Below are 22,443 nucleotides of genomic sequence, written 5' to 3'. Positions count from 1 at the left end.
TATCCCTTATAGTCATACATAAACATTAAAATATTAAAGAGGAATAGAGAAATAAATAATTTTGCATAATCTGATTGCATATCATTTTTTATGATCCACTTGATTTTACAACTTCTTACAATACAGCAAGAGCTGCTATTTTCAAACAGAGAAACCTTTCAGAAAATCTGCTTCCACTTTTAGAAGAGGACAGGTGCTCCTAGAATTATTACTACATTCATTTCATCAGCATGAAAGGACCTCAGCAGAAAGAAGTATTTTTAGCTCCTCTGATAGGACGTTACCTTTTTTCTTTTCAGAACTGCACACAAACTTTGCTGGCATAATCGGGACTACTTTTGTCTTATGATTCCTGGGGGTTACTATCATCTTAATTATTTTAAAATATATGACGTGTAATAAATATTAAAAAAAACAACAAAACATGAGGAAGATGTGCTTGTGACTGAAGACATAGCTGCAAACCTCCCTGCTCTGTGTTTCTACAGCAGCCAGCCAACCAACAGAACATAAGTGTGCTACAATAATACAAATGCGCAATGCAATACTAGCATTCAGCCTCAGGTGTGTGACTTCAACAAAAAGAAAGCCTACTGAGAGCATGCAACTGTAAACTATAACCCTGAAGTGGAATGAATGGTGAGTGGGCATATGGGGCCTGTAAGTGATCATCCTAATGCCCTCTGTTACCTCGCTGCCCTTTACTGTCATGTGAGAGCAACTTCTAATTAAGGCTTTAAAAAACAAAACAAACATCAATCACATGTTATTTGTACCCTTATCCTCTAGTGGAAAAAGCATGCGTGTCTTTTTTTTGCAGTTGTTAGGCTTTTTAAAATCTAAGCATTGCAATGTATTTAAGGAAGGGAAAGAAAGGTCAAGGAACTGGAACGAAAGGTAGCCATTTTGCAATGCCAGTTCATCCCTGGGAGTTTGTTCCAGAGGCAGGAAGAACTCCTGAGAAGTTCTGCCTTCTGCACAAACTCCTCCCCACTGTTGGGCGTTTCACTGGGCCAGAGGTCTGGGCTGGCCTTCTTTCTGGCTCAACGAAGTTCCCTGTCATGCTCTCCTTCAGGTTTCTATGGCCCTCTGCAGGTATGCTGACCTGAAGGACAGGTGTCCTGCTTCCAAACCCTCCAGCATAAATCTGCAGGGAAAGGCACTGTTAGGCCTAAAATCTTGGCATGTGAAAAGTTTTTCTAACACACTTGATGTTACTTTATTTTCATCCAAAGAAAAATAAATTAGTTGAAAAAACGTATAAGAGAACTCTGTAGTTTTACCCTGCAGCCTCCCTATCCTTTCCCTTCTCATGGAGGACTTGATTCCTTCGGGAAGCGTCGTTTTAATCCTTCTAATATCTAGAAGAGGGATGAAATGCTTTGGGTTTACTTACTTCGTACATAGCTGGCATTAAAACCTTTCTTTTGGATACTGAAGTCGCTTTTAAATGACACGATCATTTCATTTCCGGTAGAGTTGTAGGATAATCCTTTGGCAGTGATGCCACAAAGGTTCATTGGGCTTTCTCCATTGTCTAGTGTCAGTGAATCGTAAATGCAGCCCGGAGCTTCTTCAATGTCAAAATCGATAAATGTTAGCTGTATGATGAATCCATGAGGTGCTCGGATGATCCACTTGCACGCTTGGCTGTTGGGATAATCACTGGGGAAGCACGGAGAAGTGAAAACTCCAGAGGGGTCAGTTAGCACGGTCCTACAGTCATAGCATCCGTGAGCTGGCAATAAAAACAGAGAAAGGCTGGAGGTCAAGAAGAGAGATAACTTAAGAGGAAAGTAATCATCAACACAATAACTAAATGTATTTCTACACAGAAAAACATAAACAGAAATGGGAGGAAGAAAGGCAGAAAAAGGCGTGGTTTCTAGTGGGTAAAATGCTGGAGGAATAGCAAGAGAGTATTTTATGTAAGAAATCCTACACAAAAGACATATAAATTATACTGCTAAATATTCACTTGTGCACACAATATATATCTGCTATGTATATGGAGCTGACAAAGGCGAAGCGAAAGCAACGTTTTTGAATTCAGAAAGGCAATGAATTCTTAAACTGCAACTTCTAAAAAGATGACTGGTATGATTTACATTTTTTGGCTGCTGCTCTGATGCTGACCGGTGGCTATTTCAGCAGCTCTGTGCCACGCTATTGTTTCCAGTGGAATGTCCCTGGAATGCAGCAGCACAAGAGATGGGCTGAAGAGCGGCAGAAGCAGCAGCCCTGCAGAGCTCTCGGAGGTTACTCATCAGCATTTCTGGCAAATGCTCTCCACGTCACCCAGAAGGATAGCAGTGAGCTACTGGCTTTTGAATCAACAGCAGATTACTGCACTCTTCCCATGCTGACTCAGCTCCATTGACATATTTGTGGCAGTCGGGCTCTAAGAAATTCTTATCCTATTCCTCATCCTCCTTCGCTCACCTGCTATACTTATCCATGAGAATTTCAGGCCCATTTAGTCCCTGAGGTTGTGTTTCTTGTTTGGTTTACATTTGCTCATTTATCATATATTTACTTAGTGTATTATATGATATAATTACCGTCAACTGCCTGCTGCTAACATCTGTAACAGTGTGCCAAAGCAGCACTGAACAAACTAGGTGGGAACTGAGTATCGCCAATAGATAACCAAAGAAAGTAACTGGCGCATTTATGCTGAATTACTTTGCAAACATTTCATTAGGCCACAATCCTGCGTCAAGTACTACAAGCACGAAAAAAATTGGACAATGTGAACATGCATTATTAGTTGCCCAAGCTAAAAGCAACTAAAAAAGTTGTCAAATATAAACAACATATGAAGCAGCTATAAAATAGGAATAAATGCAACAAACTTCTCCAAAGAGCCCTTGATGTTTCTTTCCACTGCTTGGGTCCTGATATTGTTCAGTCACATTCAAATGGTGTTTGGCCTAGGCAAATGGACCCTGACTCTGTGAAGTGGCATGGCAAAAAAAGCAGCAGTTTACATCTGCAGGGAGAATTGCGAGGTGTATTCTACAGAGTTTTTATATTTTTTATTTGCAAATCATGAATTCATATGGCCCCAAAGAGGTAAAGAGACTAGTAATTAACTGGGCTCTCAGAGCCAAATACAGTCTGGTTAAGAAAAGATCAGTGGGATGCTTATTTGTTCAAATGAGAAAAAAAGATTGTCTGACAGATTTGCAGGTAGCTTTGGGAAGAAGTGGACATTTCGTGACATTGGAAAACTTGTTCTGTGTAGTACAAACAGGAGCCTGTCCACTCTTAATTTCTCTGCAAATCTTTACAGTCAGAGGACTATGCCCACCTGCCCTGAAACCCTGCTGTTCCGTTTATTAACCAGGCAGGGAATATTTACTTATTAGTATGGTTACTATAAATCCTGCAGTTGTACAAACAGATGACGGCTTCATCCAGTGGATTTTGCACAGGTAGGTATCAGTTTTCAGAGAACCACCCTAGACTGAGAGAACGAGAACAGGAAAAGCCTGCGAGCCTCTACAGGGCAGAGCAGCTCTAAGACAGCTCTGGCTGGAGCTGCCTCCAGCTGGAAGGCTCACTGATTCACGCTCCTGCCTTCCTTATTGCTAGGATGAGGGCTACAGGGGCTGAGCATTTGGCAGCACGCCGCACCCACTCTCCTACTCATTCCTGCCAGAGAAATAAATGACACAGAGCTACCTGGGCAGTTGACAGCTTTCCCTGTGCCCCCAGATGGACCTGAAGCCAGGGACTAAGCTGTTAAGTGATGTAAATACATTATAGGAACATGGGTCTTAATGTACACTCATTCAGCCTTGGACCCCTAAAGTAAATCTTCAGGGCGTTACAAAACATTGCTGAACCAGAAAAAATATGCCATTTGTCAGTAAAAGTATATCTCTCAAATTAGTAGAATATTACATTCAACCTGAGACTGGAAAAGTCAAATTTGTCCATCAGAAAGAACACAGACATTCTTAAGAGAAGCCTGCCTTTATTAATTCTACTGATCACCATCAGCCAAAACAGGACTCAGCTCTTCTACTTATCTCTCTCGAGTATTTATTGTTGTTTCTAAGCTGTGTTAAAAAAAAAAAAGTCAGTACACATAACAAAAATACTTTTACCCCTGCTGTCTGTCACTATAAATACTAAAGCATAAATGTTATTTATGTTATTGGGTTTTTTTACTCATTTAATCTTTTCATTAACATATCCTCATTTTATTATATCCATATTGATTTTACAGAATTAAAGCAAAAAACCAGCCCCTAAATTTAGGTAGAAAAATAAGTGCTCAAAACTTTACATACACAGAAGAAACAGATTTGGTGAGCAAAATAGTTTACTTTTTTGAAGTGGGTTGGCTCCATTTTGGCATAGTAGCTATTCTGTCCATGACTGCAATTTGAAGGAGAAATATCCTGTTTTCATGCAAATGTCCACAGTAGTAAGTAAAAAGAAAAGAAAACAAACAACAAAACTATATATAAACAGAATGGTTTTGAATGGAACTTTTTGCACAGCTTCTCATGAGACAGTTATTTTTCTATAAACACCACCTATTTTACTCATTAAAGAGAAAAATTGGTGTGGCAACCTTAGGCTGTCAGCCAAAGCTGACAGATATTTTGCAATCCCATTGGCCCAGAGAAGTTCTGAACTGTGGATACTGAATACTTGTTGCAATACACACCACAAACATTTCTACAAGCAATCTGAGATATTTTATTGATTTTAATGGGAACAAATTTAGGTATGATATTCTTGGTCAGGAACCCCACATACGCAGAATCTGCCTGTCAAGTATTTTTTATCACCCTAGACCACAGGAAATTCACTCTTTAAATATATTTTATCCAGTAAAAGCCTTCACCTTTTCGCCCCCTCTTTTCTTCCCCAAACCAAAATGAACACCCTGCCCATATAGTGAAATCAAGCACTTAATTTCAACATTTCCTAAATTGAAAGTTTCACTGGGCAATTAATTTGTCTCCATCATAAGAATACCCTGGAGTATGGTTTTAATTTCATAATCACTTTTTTTTTCCTGCAGGACTCATACTTCCTATAATAAAAGAATAATTAAGTATTTAGTATGACTCCTCAACACCATACTAAAAAGGAAAATTAATAAATTCCTCTGGAGTATGTTCGAGTTTTCACCAAAGTTATCTAAGTGATTCACAAATGTTAATTGACTTCAGAAGGGGAATTGACTGTAGGGGAAATGGCTTTTTCCCTCCTATAATGCCCATTTTATAAGGATAAAGTTAGGCATGAAGATAATGGGCAAAAATGGCAAAAGTTTCCATGGATTTTGGGTTCCTAATCGAAGAAATGAGAGTACTGATTTTCCTTAACTACTTAGTATTTGTGCAGGGTTTTATATGTCCAAAGCACACTATCAATGACTTTAAACTGCAGCTGGGAGAGCAGTCTGCCAATCTGGCCCACTGTAGAAAATCCAAAAAAGAGTACTTAGTGGCCAATGGAAAATTTTGGTCAAAGCAATTTGGCCATCTTTAATAGGAACTTATCGGTAAAGGCAGGGATAGAATCCCGTTCTCATGGTTGCCAACTTTCCTAACCATGAGACCATTCCCTCTCTTCTATGAGTCTCCTGTCTACTTCACATATACACCTTTTAATTTCTATAAAGAGGAAAGTACCCTATACTCGTCTTTCCTACACCATGCTGAATCATCTGAAGACTGTCCTAAAACTAAGGCGCTAAGGGAAACGGCATGTGACTCATTAAAAATTGCACCATACAAACAGACATGCACACACACAAACCTCATACCCTATGGAATGAAACTAATTGCCCAGCTTGTCCCGTCTACCAATTTTGTCTCTTTAGAGCCCCAGCACAGAATCCCACCATTTGAACTCATGAAGACATCTGTAGGCACTGAGATACACAATTTGAAAGTGACTTTCACAAGCCATTTGTGGGCAGCTGAAGGCACAGTCAGACCCAGAGCTACAGTGGTGAACTGCAGATTTGGGAAGGAAACATTCTGTATATAACCTCGTCACATACACTCGTAGTTCTCTTTTTTTGATTTCTTCTTACATGACAAATGCATTCCAGCACTTCACTTCAAAATCTGTGCTAGTATTCATATTTTCCTCTAGCTCCTCACACTTCTCTACTTCTCTCCATTGTCATCATTTTCCCCCCAAACCTCATCATTTGCCCTATTATACGCTGCACTTCTTTCTCAGGCATGAGTTTTGACTTCTACCTCTCCATCTGCTTTCATTTCTGCACTTACCCAACCTTGGAGAAATGCTGAAATTTTGTTCGGCCAAGAATTTTTTTAAAAGAGCAAAAGCAATCCAGCTTGGGACACTGCCTATTTCAGCCCTAAAGACTTAAAGTTTGTGAAGGTTAGGATCAAAAGAAAACAGGGTCTCTGGGGAAAAATGTCTGTGCTTGCAATTTGTGCATTATCCAGTTTGTTTTCACACTAAGTTACACCTTGCATTGGGTTTTTCTTTTTCCAGCTGTAGCATTGCAGCTGGCCTTCTGTACAGCATTTTCCACCTGACAGAAGTGTAGATGACTACATACGCGTAGGCAGCGGCACAGGATACCAATGATAGCTGGTGTGGGTTGAATTAACTCTACTGGTATTTTTTTAAAATCCATTAAAAGGCTCCCTCATAAAAGCAAGATAGAATGCTGCTGGATTCCATTTTGGCACGAAAATTAACTCTACTTCTCCCTGTAGAGGACACAACTTTCATATGAAAATAACCTGAAATAAATCTATATAGGTCTGGGATCGAACTTTCAGAAAACAAAACAAAACAATTTATGTTAACTCCAGTCTTATTCAAGTGAACAATAAAATCTCCCCTGCCTGACTGAATTAGGCCAATCCTAAACCACATCCTTAGCTACAATACCTAGCACTTTAGACATAAAAAAGCAGTACAGAACTAGTTATAATTTGCTTTCATGTAGACATCTGAGAACCTTTAAGCACTTTACATACATTCGAAAAGATAGCATTTACAACGATGGTCATTTTGAACTAAGTAAGAGAGAAGCACAGGGAGGTGACATGACGTAGGCACTTGCAAGCGTGTGGCAAAGCCCAAAATAGAAGCGAAACCTTACAATCGTTTACTGTGACAGCATGAAAAAAGACCTGTTTTGATGAACATTAGGCAGGAAAAGTCTTGCTTTATAATAAGTAATTGATTGTTGGGGCTTTTTTTTCTATTTCAAGGATGCCATAACAGAGATATGGCCAAACATTAGGTTAAACGTATTCATGACTCCAAATAGATGGGTGACTGAGGTCAGCAATGGGCACACCTGCAGACAAGCAAGAGGAAGGGCCAAACCACCAAGCTGTGGGTGGGCTGGAATGGCTACAGAACAAACAAACCCGTGTTATTCCAATGAGACACAAACACGAAACCCAGAACAGCTATCACATGGCAAAGGCTTCAACAGTAGCTTATCTTCACTTTAAAAAATCATTTCGGACGTAAAGGGGATCTGTAGATCTACAGAAATATCTATACGCAAAATGTGAACATATTAATTGCAAAGAAGTGTCACGTCATTCACTCTGGACATAAAGAAATGCTCTGCTTACTCACTTACAAGTTAGTTATAAGGCAAGACAAATTTTTATGCAAAACATTAAGCATAGCACTCCTCTGGAGCCTCTGCACACCAAAACATGTTGTCTGCTGTCTGTGCAACCCACAATTTGATCGAGTTCTGTCTGAGAAAGTGCAAATGAGGAGGTGTGGCAGGTTTATTTTTGCTTCTTTATTTACCTTCCAAATTGTAGAAGCTGTTTGATCTCCCCAAAAGATCCTTATTTTGCTACAGTATGCTGGCCCTGATATACAACACATAATTTAATGTCAGCATGCATTGTAATCCTCAAATTAAACAGACAATCCTAATTCTAACAATTTAAACATCTGAATTAAAAAAAAAAAAGGACAAAAATAAAGGACAAAAACAACAAAAAAGGATTATCTCTGCAATAAATAGAAAGGAAGTACGACTCTCATCCTGATGTGTATAAAAGTTTGTCCCTGCACATACGATGTTACAGGGCTGAGGTCTACTGCTTGGAAATATGGTTGTGATTGTGTATAAATGTAAATGTCCCCTGATTTGTAATGACAATATGGAACCATTTCTACTTCAGCATTTCTACAGTGTGCACCGCCCTAAGTCACAAAAATCTTGAGCAAATCCTAAAAACTCACACATATGATTTGGATTTAAGCATGGACTTAAAATTCAGCAACTGTCTGAAGTCCTTTCCGGCACAATGATGCCTCTGAGTCCTGTATGTGAAGCTTTACAGTCCCATCTTCAGCCTTGCAGCCCCCTCAAGGCAGAACGGGAGGGCATGACTCCGCAACTGCTGCCGTACGGAAACAAGAGGGGAGGCACTGCACAAACCTGAGCAGTGAGGCAGGCTGTGCTATCCTCTCTAGTTCTGACCATTTTCTTTTCTTTTCAAGGAAAGGAGTGATAACTGGACCAACATCTGCAAACACCCATTCAGGGAGAGAGATCCACTCTCAGACACACAGGTTGCATGTGAAAAGCTGGTAACCGTGTGACTGAATAATTAACATGAACTGTTTTACACCTGGCCTAACGTCCACACAGCAATCCATACTCTTCCTTCCTTTCCTTGCCAACCCACTGGGCATATTCTAGATTCCCAAGTTGCTGATTGAATTTGGGGGGAGCGACAGGTTGATCTTTTATATCAAACTGTCACAGAAATAGTTCCTTCCAATCTTTGAATTTCCTTCCCAAATTACTTTCTGCATAAAGACCAGGAAAGGCAAGGTTTAATTCTAATTCAGTCATGAACTTTCTAAAAATGCCACCATGTCAAAGTCTCTTGTTCCCTGCCCTCCCCACTTAAAAATAGAAGCATTATTCCTCTGGGTAGGGTTCAAACCCGTCCTAGCACCCTTTGTTGACTTCCAGCTCTGCAAAGGCATCAGTAGCAGGCTTTGACGCTGGACAACTTGTGTGTGGAGAAATATATTTCAGCTCGCCTTTGGCAAGTTTTAAATTTCTCCAAACACTGAACAGTTAAACTGCTGGTCACTAAAATACCTGGCAGTATAGTGTAGGTCATCAAAAAATGAAACCCAGTACAATTTAAATAATTCTCTAAAACATTCCTAAAATACTTATTTATATTAATAGGTGTGGAATACATAGACTCCCCAACAGGATAAACATTACCAGTTTTTATATGAAACCACCTACATAGACTCATCAGTAATATAACCAGCATAATTCAAAAAATAAAAATCTTACAAGCTTTATACGAGTGAAACTTTACATTATCCTACTTAAAGCTGCAACACATAATCAAATGCATTTTGCCCAGCATGGATATAATAAAGATGTAATTAGGAAGAATCTGTGTTATTTTTAGTTTGCAAACGTGACTTTTTTTTGTTGATTTGTAAGAAAACACTATTTTAAGCACTATTAAAAACTCAGTCCAGACTCTCATTCTGCATCATTCCCATTGCATCATCTGCATAGTACTCCTTGTGCCCAGCAAGAATTTAAAGCCTTCATATTCCTGACTGGAAATAGCACATAACCCTAGCAGAGCCTTTTATAATTCAATGAAAGACAAGATTGTGCTCTCACAAAATAATTCAACAATTGGGTTTTGGCCACTGAAGCCAGGAGACAAAGAGAGTACTATGCCCTGGCCAGTCATATCAGCTTGCCTCGCATCTTCTTTTGCTGATGCATTATGTCCTGCAGCATACGCTTTAAATGGCTGAACCGGTTGGTGCACCTAAGAATAATGAAACGGTAGAAAGAAAGCTCCTCACAGGGTAATATATAGACATATATGAAAGTGTAACTGTTGTCTGTGAAGTCACTTATTATTCCTGCTTCCTATGACTCTAACCCATATTGCTTATCAGATTATTAACAAATTAAATTTTTCATCACATGGAATTAGAACTGGTTATTTTCTCTTTTTTCTAAGACAAGAACAAGGCACTTAATTAATGAAACTATATGTGGCAAATTGAAAACTGATAAAAGACAGTATTTTCTCTTACGTTACAACATCAGCCTGTGGAACTCTGAGCTGAAAAGTATCAAAGCAGGGCACATAAAATTCAGAAAGCCAACAGACATTTTTCCAAGTATCTAATAAGACCTCCGAATCCCTCCAGTTATATAATTGATAAGAAGAGACATAACTGCAAGGAATTATAAATCTCATGGCTTGCGCTTGAAACTAATCTCAACCAACTGATCAGGAACGGTATTAATAGCTCCACCTTGATGGCGGGCATGATCCCAGGCTCCGGGACTCGACTGCCTGTACGGCCGCAGCACCAGGCTGACCCCGGCACCGCTGGGGCCAGCCCAGCCAGCTCTTCTCCAAACCCTTCCTGGGCACGGCTCAGCACCCAGCACAGGTCAGGGACCATTCGCAACATGCAACCTGAATACAGCTACCCTAGTTTTTGTAAGCATGTGCGTTTGGGACACGGCATGAGCTGGCCTCTGAGGCAGAGAACAGCCCTGGGTACGTCTCATTTACTGGAAGGGAGGTGGCCAGCGCATGTGTGGGAAAGGGAAAGCAGCCACGCGAGGCAGAGCACGAGGCCCCATCTTGTGTATCTTACGCAGGAGCCAATACAGCAGTTCTCGCTCGTTTCAAACACTACACGTAAATCCGGGAGAAACAGGTGGTAGTACATCCTGTTTCTAACATGATAATCAAAATTATCTTTCAGGATACACTTGAGGTCAGTAACAGTAATAATGTACCAAAAAAAATCAGGAAGAGCGAAGCTTAATTTTCAAATCTGAGCTTAAGATTAGAAAAGCAGAAGTGAGAATAGTAAATTACTGACTCAGGAAGCATTTACCATGAACGCAGGCAGTAACCAGCTACTACTAAACCCAGCAGCAGACTTTTCACTAAACAAAGACAGCAGAAGATGATCTGCACTTCCTCATGACATAACTGTGTAACGTGGTCCTACACCGAGAGAGATTTTGTTATTTATTTTCTCATAAATAAATAAATAAACCACAGCATGATTCTAAATTCTTTTCATAAGGGACATAGATGGACCAGAACTTTACACCAATTTAGGGTGCACCGTTCATACGCAGGCTGTTGAGACTTTGGACAGGACATTTCAGGGAACTGACTCTTAAATTCTCAAGACTAGCATCCTAACCAGCCCTCAAATGGAGTCATCCAAGTATTGACATTATCGGCATTTGTTACATGCCAAATCTCCAAAATGTTATGATAGCCCTGGAAAGATCAGAGCTGATGCTTTTCACTTTCTCAGAGTGGGATGCTAGCATGATACGGAGACCATTAGAGGTTCAGTGTGTTTCCAGATATCCCATACCGCCCCCAGGTCCCATTTTACACTGGAATTTAGTAGGTATTTATTTCTGTTGGGTTAGTATTGCCACTAAAAGGTCTGACCCCTCTTGATCGCTCTAGCACAAATATCCTACCTCCTGACAGCAACAGACTTTATCACAGCAGTGACTCCAGCAGGTTTTGATTGATCTGGGAAATTGAGGGAACCAGCTACAATAGAAGAAAATATGTTCAGAGCCAGGGTGGGGGCCCTGCACTGCCTGTTTCCCCTTAGTTGTTTGGTTTTGTGCCAATGAAAATGGAAGTGGAAACAAACACACTGACTGGGTAAATCTGCCCTGACCCATATGAGTGGAGTTCACACTGTAGACAAAGTTATGGATTTCCCCCAGAGGGAGGGGGTAATGTGAAAATCCTGTGTTACACCCATTGTAACTTAAGTATTCCTGTGATAATCTTATAAAAATAACAGAATTGACTCGCTAGTTTTGGCCTGAGTTGGATTTTTTTTTTCCACAAAGTAGCAGAAGTTTGGGACAAAGAGTGGTATTGACAGTTCAGTTTAGATATCCAGGTTAAAAAAGTATTAACTGGTAAGTATATGAACTAGTACAATAAGCACATAAGCTAACATACATGGCAGTAAAGAGAAGATTATGTTGGGAAAGGGATAGGGTGGGAATAGGTGAGTTTTTTGTGAGGTTGCTGTGTGTAAAATAATGGTTTCAAACTGAGATCTACATATCACACTCCATCACAAATCATGCTGAGATTTACAAGAGAAATGGTCATCAAGAACGTCATATTTTTGTTCACTCCAGCAAGAAGTTCTGGCTGTTCCATTACTGCACTCTTACAAAGAGGATCACATCCTCAGCTGGAATAAATCCATGAGCGCAGTTAGCTTCAACACAACTATACCAGACTGTACAAGCTGAGGAGCTGCACGGCTAAATAATTTCTTGGGTACCATTCATGCAAGCGTCGTGCTTGCCTGGGAGGCTGTTCAAAAAATGAATGGGAAGACAGCTGACAATCTTTTAGCGAGGTGTGGTTTGTAGGAATCTGAGATCCCACCAGACTGCACAGACACTGGTTAAAATAATGTTTATATCTGGGCATAGGTCATGTTCTTAGTAAAACTCAGTCATACTGATGCATACAAGAAACACATTTCCTCTACATACCCATTGGACATAGACTAAAGAAATTGTTAGGATGAAATTTCTGGGTAACGGAATATTTTGTGCAGTGGAAGTAGAAAATACTGCCTCTTCACTGGGTGCTTTACCCAACAAATCCAACACACACCCAATATCCAAAGCAGTTTCCATTTGACCCATGATGCATTCAACATCTTTTATTGCGTGTAAGAGGACTGTTCAATTGCAGCGTTTTCTTTCCCAGGCTGCAATGTTGGAATGCCTTTTCTGGCTGCTACTACCAGTATTAAGAATAAGCATCATTCTTAAATCTTACGAAAGCCTCTAGAAAACACAAGGTAGGGGGGTTATTGTACTGCTAGTCACTGATGTTCTTCAAGCTTTGTGTGTTTATAGGCCAAATTTTGGGTCTAGAAGTTTTTTTAGGATTTTTTAGCTATCCCAGAAAATCTGCTATTAATGACGTGGATCTCTCGCAGCAGAGGTAGAAACTACGGTTTGCTAGTGTTTAGCAAGATACAGAAATTATGCACAATTACTTGACAGTGGGATTCACTATTATAATGCAATATCAAGGCATTCCAGACATACTGGGAAACACCAACTCAAACGCAATTTCATACTGAGCCTTTGAATTGTTTTAGGGTTTTATTACCTGTTCTTCCTACTAGTTTTCAAAGTATCTATTTCAATATGATTTGGGCCACTTATATTTCGGTACCTTAGTATTTTCTGGGTCCTTTCAGTAAGCTATTAAAAAATAGATACTGTCAGTAATATATCTGTCTCATCTGATCTGCAAGAATGAGCAACTGAAGTAAAAATATTTGTGATTTTTTAACATCACAAAATAATAAAGAGTTTTTTTATTACACACAGGAATATTCTCTTCTGCCCCATTACAGAAAATTAGTCATGCTTTCATCTTCCAAAGACAATAACATATTCAGTGTTAACACTTATTATTCAATCAGTTCTGCCCAGAGCAAACTGAAAAGATGTCCTGAATAATGATATCAGGTATTTTCTTGTACACTATTAATGGAGGGGTCAGGAGACTGGAAAGGGGTTAGAGCCTCTTTGCTAATTGAAGCTTTCACCTCTCATACTTCATTTAGGGACTTGCTGGAAACAGTGAAGCTACACAAGTAAAAGTGAGATCAGAAATTACTTCTCAATAGTTTGCATTGCTAAGAACAGAAAAATGCTATGTAGAATATGGAAAACTAATATCTATTGGGAGGGAAGTGACATTTTTGACATTTAGTTACTTTGACACCTCTAGTCTATGCTGTTTCTTGCTCTATATTCTCAAACAAGCCATTCATTATAATTTGAATAATTTCCGTAATACAGTATCTAGGACTGCTTTCTTGTCATGGTGTTTCTATCAGATGTAAAGATGGAAGGAAATGGCATACCTAGTTCCAAACAGTAATTCCTTCACTGCTGTATTACTAATTTCCACCCCTGGTTTGTTGGTGTATTTCTCCTTTATATAACAGCAGAAAAGAAAACATTATGAATGCAGACAGCAAAGTCTTGTATTAAACAGTCAAGTATCTCCCTACTGTTTCCATTAAGCTTATGACGACTGATCTTTGTGTGACTACACCTGAACCTTCTATTTTTGCCAGTCTGGGCTATGTGATTTATTTTTCTAACCTCCATCCAGTTCTTCAACAGCTCAAGCCACTGAACTCCCACTGCAATCAATCAAGAAGTCTCCCTGCACATTCCAGCGCTTTTTCCAACTCTATCAGCTTTTTCTACCAGTTCTCTAGAGTCCATTCATCATTCCATGGATGAATGGACTTTCAAGTTAGGAATTTGATTCTGATCAGACTACATGTATTTAACTCCTTGAGGATGCACAGTGTGTGCCCCACTTCTCTTTTTGCATCTTGCAAAGAGGAATCACTGAAAGCAAGAAAACAAATTCACAATGATCAAATCAGAAATCAATAACTGATCTAACTGTGTCTTTCTTGTCAACTATGACTGCTTAACACATAAAAACCAGAAATATTCTCTCTAGCAAGGAAACTATGATAGGTTTGACAAAGTTTGGCTTGAAAACCTCTCTGTTAGGTTTCAAAATGCTTTATGTCTTGTTTTTATTATTTGTCTACTCTACACCTTAATGAACAGGTTTCCAGATATTGATGTGATGTTTTAAACATGTCTGCTACAAAGCTAAACTGGTCTCTGTGTTCAGAACATGTATTGCATGTAATTATGCAGTACTGGAGCACTTCAGCACTCAGATACCAGGAGAATTTAATTCTTCACTGAAAGAGGAATTCTGAAAATAGACTTACAACTTCTTGTTTCCCTAAATTGAAATCAGCAACTTATTCAGCTTATTATACGAACAAAAACGCTTTCTTAGTCTTAACAGAACTTGCTTCATGTGAAGGAACTTAATCTATTTTCTGCAATGGTTCTGCAGCCATCAGCATTATTTGGAATCAACATCTAAAACACTTGCCACTTAATGGAAACTGCAGAGTTTTACAATTGACTTGCTCTGTAATTTCTGAAACCAGACCAAGCCAATCAACCAAAGGAAACCTCTTTCATGAATCTGTTATTTACATATAAAGCAGACAGGAAAAAGGTATTTTGTTAGCTCTGGAGACACAGCTTAAGAAGGTTTTAAAAGATTAGGAAGCATAATGACAGGTGCACAGTGTTCCTTGAAATGAGACGGGAAGTGAGTATGAGACAGAAATTTATGGCATCGTCCTTCTATAAAACTAAATGGACAAACTGTTCTCCCTTAATAATGACTATACACTAACATTTACAACCGAGTATTGTACCTTTACTTGACCTTTAACACATTGTACTGCATTAATTGCCTTAACTATTGAATTAATGACAGCCAAGCCACGGTTTGCTCCCATATTCCTTCTGTCTGAGGTTATTCTTTAAAATATTTTCCTGAAATATTAAACTCTGCAGTTCTTCTGTATCCAACAAGGCTTTGAAGTTTAAGCAAGCCAACATGTGTCATCATCTCAAAACTTAACATCCTCACCTTTCAATTTTTCAGCTAATGTTTCTAGCAAAACCTACCCTCAGGGAACACCAATGACAGCGGTGCTCTCCCTTCTTAACACCGTTTCCAACACCACTTTCAACATCATTTGAACATGTCAACTGTTCTCAAGGAAAGCCTATTTCAAAGCACAGTTAAAAAGATATATTCTTGTTTATAGTTGGAGTCCACTTATCATTTGCACCTGAAATACAAACTAATACGAAAGTACCTGTTTAAGATCTGCCATTAGTATTGAATGTCTAGACAGAGCATCTGGAACCATCCGAGAATCAGACCCCAGTTTCACTGCAGGTTTAATATTGCTGAAATTTTCAAAGCCTCAAAGACTGAATCGTTCAAGACAGTAAGTCCTGGGCTTTCCAGTGATGGAGCCCCACTGACGTCTAAAATAAAACGGGCTTAATAAAAAGAGCAAATATGGAAGAGACACTAATCAAACTCTAATATTGAACACCTGACTCTTTGAAGTGCCAAGAGTGCTCACAAGTCCCACTGCTTTCACATTACTTACCTTTGATTATAGTTTTTAGTCGCAATTACTCTGATTCTGTAAATACTCAAAATCTTAAAGTTCATGATACTGTACCTTTTGAGCTAGCATTTGAACAAGCAATGGTGCAAGCCCAGAGACATAAACATACCAGCGTGGAGAGTATAAGCATACTTCTCAAAAAGAGGGAGGGGTATTTTGCCTCCTGCATGTAGATTTACTTTGCAGTAACGGTCAATAACAAGAGTTAGAATCACACAGTATATTTTTACCCTGGACTACAGGTTTGTGATTACGCAGACTTAACTGCAAAGTTTGGAGGGAGAAGGCAAGAGAAATATCTCAGTGTCATGACATAGAAGGATTAACAGAAAAGCAACTTGCCATGTGTGACAATTAATAAAAAAGCAACAAAATACAAAGCATATGCCAATTGCTATGGCACACAACATTAAGTTACCAGTATGACCCCTCACAATGCACTAAGTAGAGCAGCAAGGTATTTAAACTTACCTCATACAATAAACAGAATAAAGCAATGTTCTTGGGGTTCTCTTTTTTTTTTGCCTAACTTCTTCACATATGCTGTGTAAACTATTAAACTGAAAACTGTAAACTTGGTTCATAAAAGAGTCCATCAATGACTTTTATCTCAGCCCTTTTAGGACTTATCTCAATGACCATTTCCCTGCATTGAAAATCCACTTCAGGGGCTAATGAAGCATGTCAGTAAAGTGTGCACAAGCAATCTGAGGAGACTGGTGTGAATAGTGTCTGCCTCCCACACCCGCATCCTATCATCCTGTCAAGTACAAAGTTAGGGTGAACTCTATTCACTGTTGTCCACCCAGATGTTCTAGGTATTTTATCGGAAGTCCAGATAAACACTTAAAAACAGGAATTCAAGGTAATAAATTTCAAGTTTTGAAGAAGAAGATATGTTTAAACATATTAAACAAATAACATACATAAAATATATCTAATTCTCTTTACTTTAGTTTGAGATTCTATGCTTACTAGAAGCTTTTCTCCTTTCATGGTCCTTGGCCAGACCATCTAGTTTTAGGGTTCATCCAAAACTCTTTTATCTCAAAGAAATGTTCTCACTGTTTGCAGTAGGATTTGGATCAAACCCTATAGACTCAAACATGAAAAACTGTAGCTGACAATAGGGGAATTTCAGAGGGTGATCTGACTGCTGGTCACGTACAGTTTCTGAAATAGAAACAAATGACCCACTTTACTATCTTCACACACAAAGTTCAACAGAAACAAAAAAATTGCTTAAGGTGAACACCTTAAGCGTGGTAATTTTTTATATGGAAAGCATACTACTTATGAATGGTTATAATATCTGATCAGAAAATAGCAGGCAACAGAGTGGGGAAAGTTCTTCTTATTACTTCATAAATCTATGGTGTTAGTTTTGAATCATTATTCAAGGTGGTCCCTACCAGGCATTCAGAACAAAGAGAAAATCTGCACAAAGAAGTAAAAGTAATCTGACAAATCGTTCCAACAATGTTGCCCTAGGTCCCTCTAACATCTATCTGAATGCAGAAAGTAATAAAAACTGTATGATAAGGAAGCAGATCACAGAACATTTCTGGAGGGAAAGAAAAACGTAAATGCAAGGCCTAATCTGGGCAATATATTACCTTGTAGAGGTACTGTCAGAAAAGGCAAGAAGTGGCCTAAAAACACAGACCTAACTGTTGTTTGGTGAGTTCTAGCTGTAACACAGAGTCACAATAGGAAAGCTACAGGCATGGAAAATAAGGTAAGGCACACCATAACACCGCTTTGCTTGCTAAATGATCGTATCGCTGTACTTACGCAAGGGTGGAACAGAAAAAGGCAGACAAAGCCTGGTGAAAAAACAGTGAGGGCTGTATCCGACCCTCCCTTTCTCCTACTAGTATCTCCTTCTGAATATGAGATACTGTATCCTGAGATACAGGATAGCAAGGATATTCCAAAAAGTCCATCAGGCCACCCTTCGGGTAGGAATTAGGAAGAGGTATATTAATGCTGCAATGTATAGGTTGGAACCCGCTGTACAGACCTGCAAAAACACAGCTCAGCATACTTAACAAGTTGGTAAATGTTCCTTGCCATGCCACAGTGAGATTTTTTTAGTGGGCATATTTCACTCATGCAAGAGAAGAATGAGTCATGAATGATTTCATAACAGCTCTGCAGAAATTAGTCCAACATCACGGCTGTGGGAGAACTAAGCTGGACAGGCTGTCAGAGCACCGAGGAACAAGGAGAAAGAGTCCAAAACCATCATTAAGAAGCACAGAGTAAAGAGGATAGAGTCTGTGTAAACAGGAAATAAAGGAAGTCTTGCATTTCACCCTGACCACAGTGTCTAATTGCCATGGATAAGAAAAATTAAACAATTCCTTTCACACTACCTACGTGCATAACCAAGGAGTCATTGTATTCTGCATGCTGTCATGTCGACCTAAATCCACCTTGCTACAGCCCCGTGACAGCATTACTTCTTCAACACAAGTCAGTGACTAAGCCTAGAACTATGGTAGACTACCATGGCAGGAATGGCAGAATTTTTAGGCAGATCATCTGAGTTTTATTTTGATCTGTGACAGAACCACTTTGTTAAGACTAGGTGTTTGGTCAAGAGTTCAGTCAATAAAACTTTATATTTTCTTTCTTCTAGATTTTTCTATCTAGGACTCTCAGCTAGTAATTCAACTAAGATACAGTCAATATAAAGAGCTCCTTAGGGAAAGTATTCCTTCTTATTCTAATTACTCCAGTTGACCCTACTGCCAAGGTCTGCAAAACAGTTGCTGCCCAAGAGTTAAAGAATTATTGTACCTGCTTTCTTAAGAGATGGGCTATTCCAGATCTCCTAGTTCTTATGAAGTTAAGTCTATTAAATATATTTTAGTAGCTGTACGGCTGGCACTAGCACCAGTCATTGCAAATTTTTCAGTGAAAGTTACTGAGCAGTCTGTGCAAACCAACAGGGAAATCTTCAGTATGGTTCAGGATAGCTTCAGTATAGCTCTCCCTCAGTGTGCATGGAAAAGTTGCAGAATCTTTTAATACCTGCAGGTATTAAATCTAATATGAACCTAATACCTGGTCAGCTGATCCAGACATGTTAATTTGGTGTAGCATAGAAGTAACTGGAAGATTAAAAACGTGGTAGCTGCTATCTGAGCTCCTGAAAACAAGTAGCATAGGAATAACTAGACAGGAAATCTTATTTACAAAAAAAAGGAAAAATTAAAAATATTCTGCAAAATAGTACCAAATAAGTCACTTCAAGTGAATCAAAACATTTCATTGTGATTGCCTTTAAAACTTTTAGGCAACCTTTTTAAAATATTGAAGTCAATTCAAAACAATGACTCAAAACTTTGAATTTTCAAAGCAGTATTTTTTCTCCATCATCAAAACATTTCAGCTAGAATTTTTATCCCGTCACTTTTCTTTAAAATTCATATACTTTTCAGTTTCAACAAAAACAATATATTTGGAGAAAAAAAAAAATCAGTCTGATTTATTAACAACTCCATTCCTCATCCAAAGAGCTTTCCAGGAATTCTGATATTTTCTTTCCTCTTTGTAGTTTTCTTAAATGTTATTGTGCAGTATACTCTGCGGTGAGACAGAGTGCTGTAGATCCATCTGTAGTCTGAAAAGCCTACAGATGTGTGCTAGACAGCTCTCCTGTGACTCTCATGACTGCAGGGGTTTCTCCATCCAGGCAGTTCCCATCCCCTCCCGTATTCAGTCTCAAGACTACTACTCAGTCAGAACAGCCAAAACAGGCTCTGACTGTATACAGTACTAACAGCAATTATAGCATTTTATAGCATGTGATAATTGAGTCATTATGATCAGGCTGCAACAACTACATGAAGGAAAATTCTTGTAATAGCTCAGATGGTAACTGCTTGCATATTGTCTTTAGCCGGTCTGGATCAGTTATGAAAATGGCAGAGGACTGCTTGATGGTCTGCCTAGGACACAGTTGGGCGAAATGCCTTCCCTCCAGATGAGGAAGACCCACAATGCTGAACAGACCCATTCAGGTACCCACTCGTATCTACGCAATGTCATAGAAATAAAAGGTTGATGTAATCCTGATCTAAACAGCCACAAAACCGTGACCACATCTTCCAGTATTGAATTACATGCTGCACTACGTGGTAGTAATGGTGGTAGGCTAAACACTTTTTTGGCTCATCTGGTAAATCTGCTCCAGCCTGAACTCTAAACTTAAGTAAAATGAAGTGCCAGCAGCAACTTTAAGCAGTTTTTAGTTACGGAAATGGCAGAGGGTTGTTTGTAAGTAATCAGGCAACTCCTAGATTCATCGCCAGGTATGACTTGCAAACATTTGCCAGAAGTGTCTTCTTTCATTTATGACTAGACAGACAATTGCACCTTTTCTTTTCAAACTTCTTGGCTGTTCAAAAGTGCTACCTCTGAGGCTGACTCTACCGACAAAACAAATGCAAAATGACAACAGAGACAAAAATATGAATACCATAGCCTAAAACAGCTGATCATACCAACTTTCCAAATGGCACAAATCAACAAAAATAAACACCACCATGCTTACATTCAAATCTTATCAGTAGAGTAAGAATGATCGTATTTTGCCTGTCTGTGGAGAAAGGGCTGTGAGGAAGCAGCTCCAGCAAAGTATAGAGTGGGTTAAGTGATACAGGTGTGATGAAGAGTTATCATGAGAGGTCTGGAAGGCCAACCTTGCAGCACCTACTGCTTTATCAGTATGAGGTGTCACTGCTGCTGCTGCTTTCAGGGGTGATTCCACCTCCTCCAGCATGAGCCACACATTCATATCCCCTCCTTAATGGCAGTGAGGCCACCTTGGGCCACATGTAGCAGGACTACAGCTACTCTGTTGCCTACAGCAGACTTTTGCTCAAAGCAACTCTCTGCTCTGCCTGAAGCTGGTCCTCCTCCCAGGACTGTGTCTCCAAGACTAACCAAAGGCCCAGTTTCATTTCAAAAGCCAAAGCTGGAGCTATAAGGGGAAATTACTGACTCTTTGCAGAGGTGCAATGTGAAACGTATTATTTCATGGAAAATGACAGTGACAATAAGAAAACAGTAGTTCTAGTGTAGAAATTTCTTAACCTCAAGGTCAAAGTGATGGTAAACATTGTAGAGGACCAAGATACAATGGAAACCAGGTATATTAGAAATGTATTACAATAACCAGAAGTACATGATTTTCCTCCTTTTTGGCACTTAAAGTGCTGAAATATAACTTTAGAATAGAAATGTGGAAAAAACATTTTAGACAAGATACTAGGCAGGTATAAAGAGACATACTTCTACTGACTTCTTGCCCATGAGATTACCCTTGCACACCAGTAACGTCATTAATTTTAAAAGAATTCTACAAAGTTCTAGCTATGAATCATGTCCACTGTCTTTATATATATCTATTATTTTGTAAAGCAGAATGTATGAAAAGCTACTGTTCCAGTTGTAATGCTGATAGCCCAAAAGAATTAAAAAACCTAATAGTTTAAATACAGTAAATAATATGGGTATTCTCATTCACACTATTTTGTCTTATACTTAAATCTGCTTTAAACCAAATTTGTTACTCCCTACAAATGCAAACCTTGCTATTTCATTTACAAGTTACAAGCCTTCCTGTTCTGAGAAAACAATTACTTTCCAGGAAGTAATAGTATCAGAAGTTTCTTGGCATTTCTGTTTACTAAAAAAACAAAACTAGCACAACAGTGTTATCTTCCACTTAGAACTGACTTCTGCGTGGTCTTTCAAACAGAAAGGCATAAAACTCTCTGATCTCTGAACTAGCTAATCTCTGAACTGCCCATGAATAAGAAATAATCTATTCTATTTATGTGACCATATCTGAGTCGGTATGAGGATATGCAGAAGTGCTCCATCCTTTTCGGGAGACATAGGATACTAGTCCCATGACTACCAGATCTGCACTGTGCAGAGTAACAGGTTTGTCTCTACATTTGTGAGATAGAATGTACAGCATATATTCTGAATTGCAGACTATCTTGGTTCCTTCTGCATTTTAGAAGAAGTTTAGTTTATTCCTGTCTCTTCTGCATTTCAGAAGAAAGCAGGAAGTCATGCTTTCTTTTTCCAATGATGGTTCTTTTCTCCCCTTCACAGTCTGAGGGAGCAGTATATGAAAAACAGACATTTGAATCCTTCCTCAAGATGGTCAAACTGTGGCCTAGCTATTCACTGCAACTGAAAAGGTTCTTCTGCTAATGTTCACAGTTGTGAGCCGCAAGAATGGCTCTAGGACAAAATTATGATGAG

General features: G+C 39.0%; 1 protein-coding gene across 1 annotated transcript in view; it reads right to left on the bottom strand.

Annotated features, from left to right (window-relative positions):
- The window catches only part of LOC104073092, a gene marked incomplete at its 3' end in the record, with an annotated part of 56,503 nt that overhangs the window by 17,043 nt on the left and 17,017 nt on the right, over window positions 1–22,443 (bottom strand). The window contains exon 2 of the mRNA XM_009572755.1: window positions 1,397–1,738. Within this exon, the coding sequence (XP_009571050.1) occupies window positions 1,397–1,738 (342 nt within the window). The remainder of the gene's footprint in view (window positions 1–1,396; window positions 1,739–22,443) is intronic.

This window comes from Fulmarus glacialis, unplaced genomic scaffold (genome assembly GCF_000690835.1).
Source record: "Fulmarus glacialis isolate BGI_N327 unplaced genomic scaffold, ASM69083v1 scaffold39292, whole genome shotgun sequence".
Classification (NCBI taxonomy): domain Eukaryota; kingdom Metazoa; phylum Chordata; class Aves; order Procellariiformes; family Procellariidae; genus Fulmarus; species Fulmarus glacialis.
Note: the sequence above shows the minus strand (reverse complement) of the source record. Positions and strands in the feature narration are given on the sequence as shown.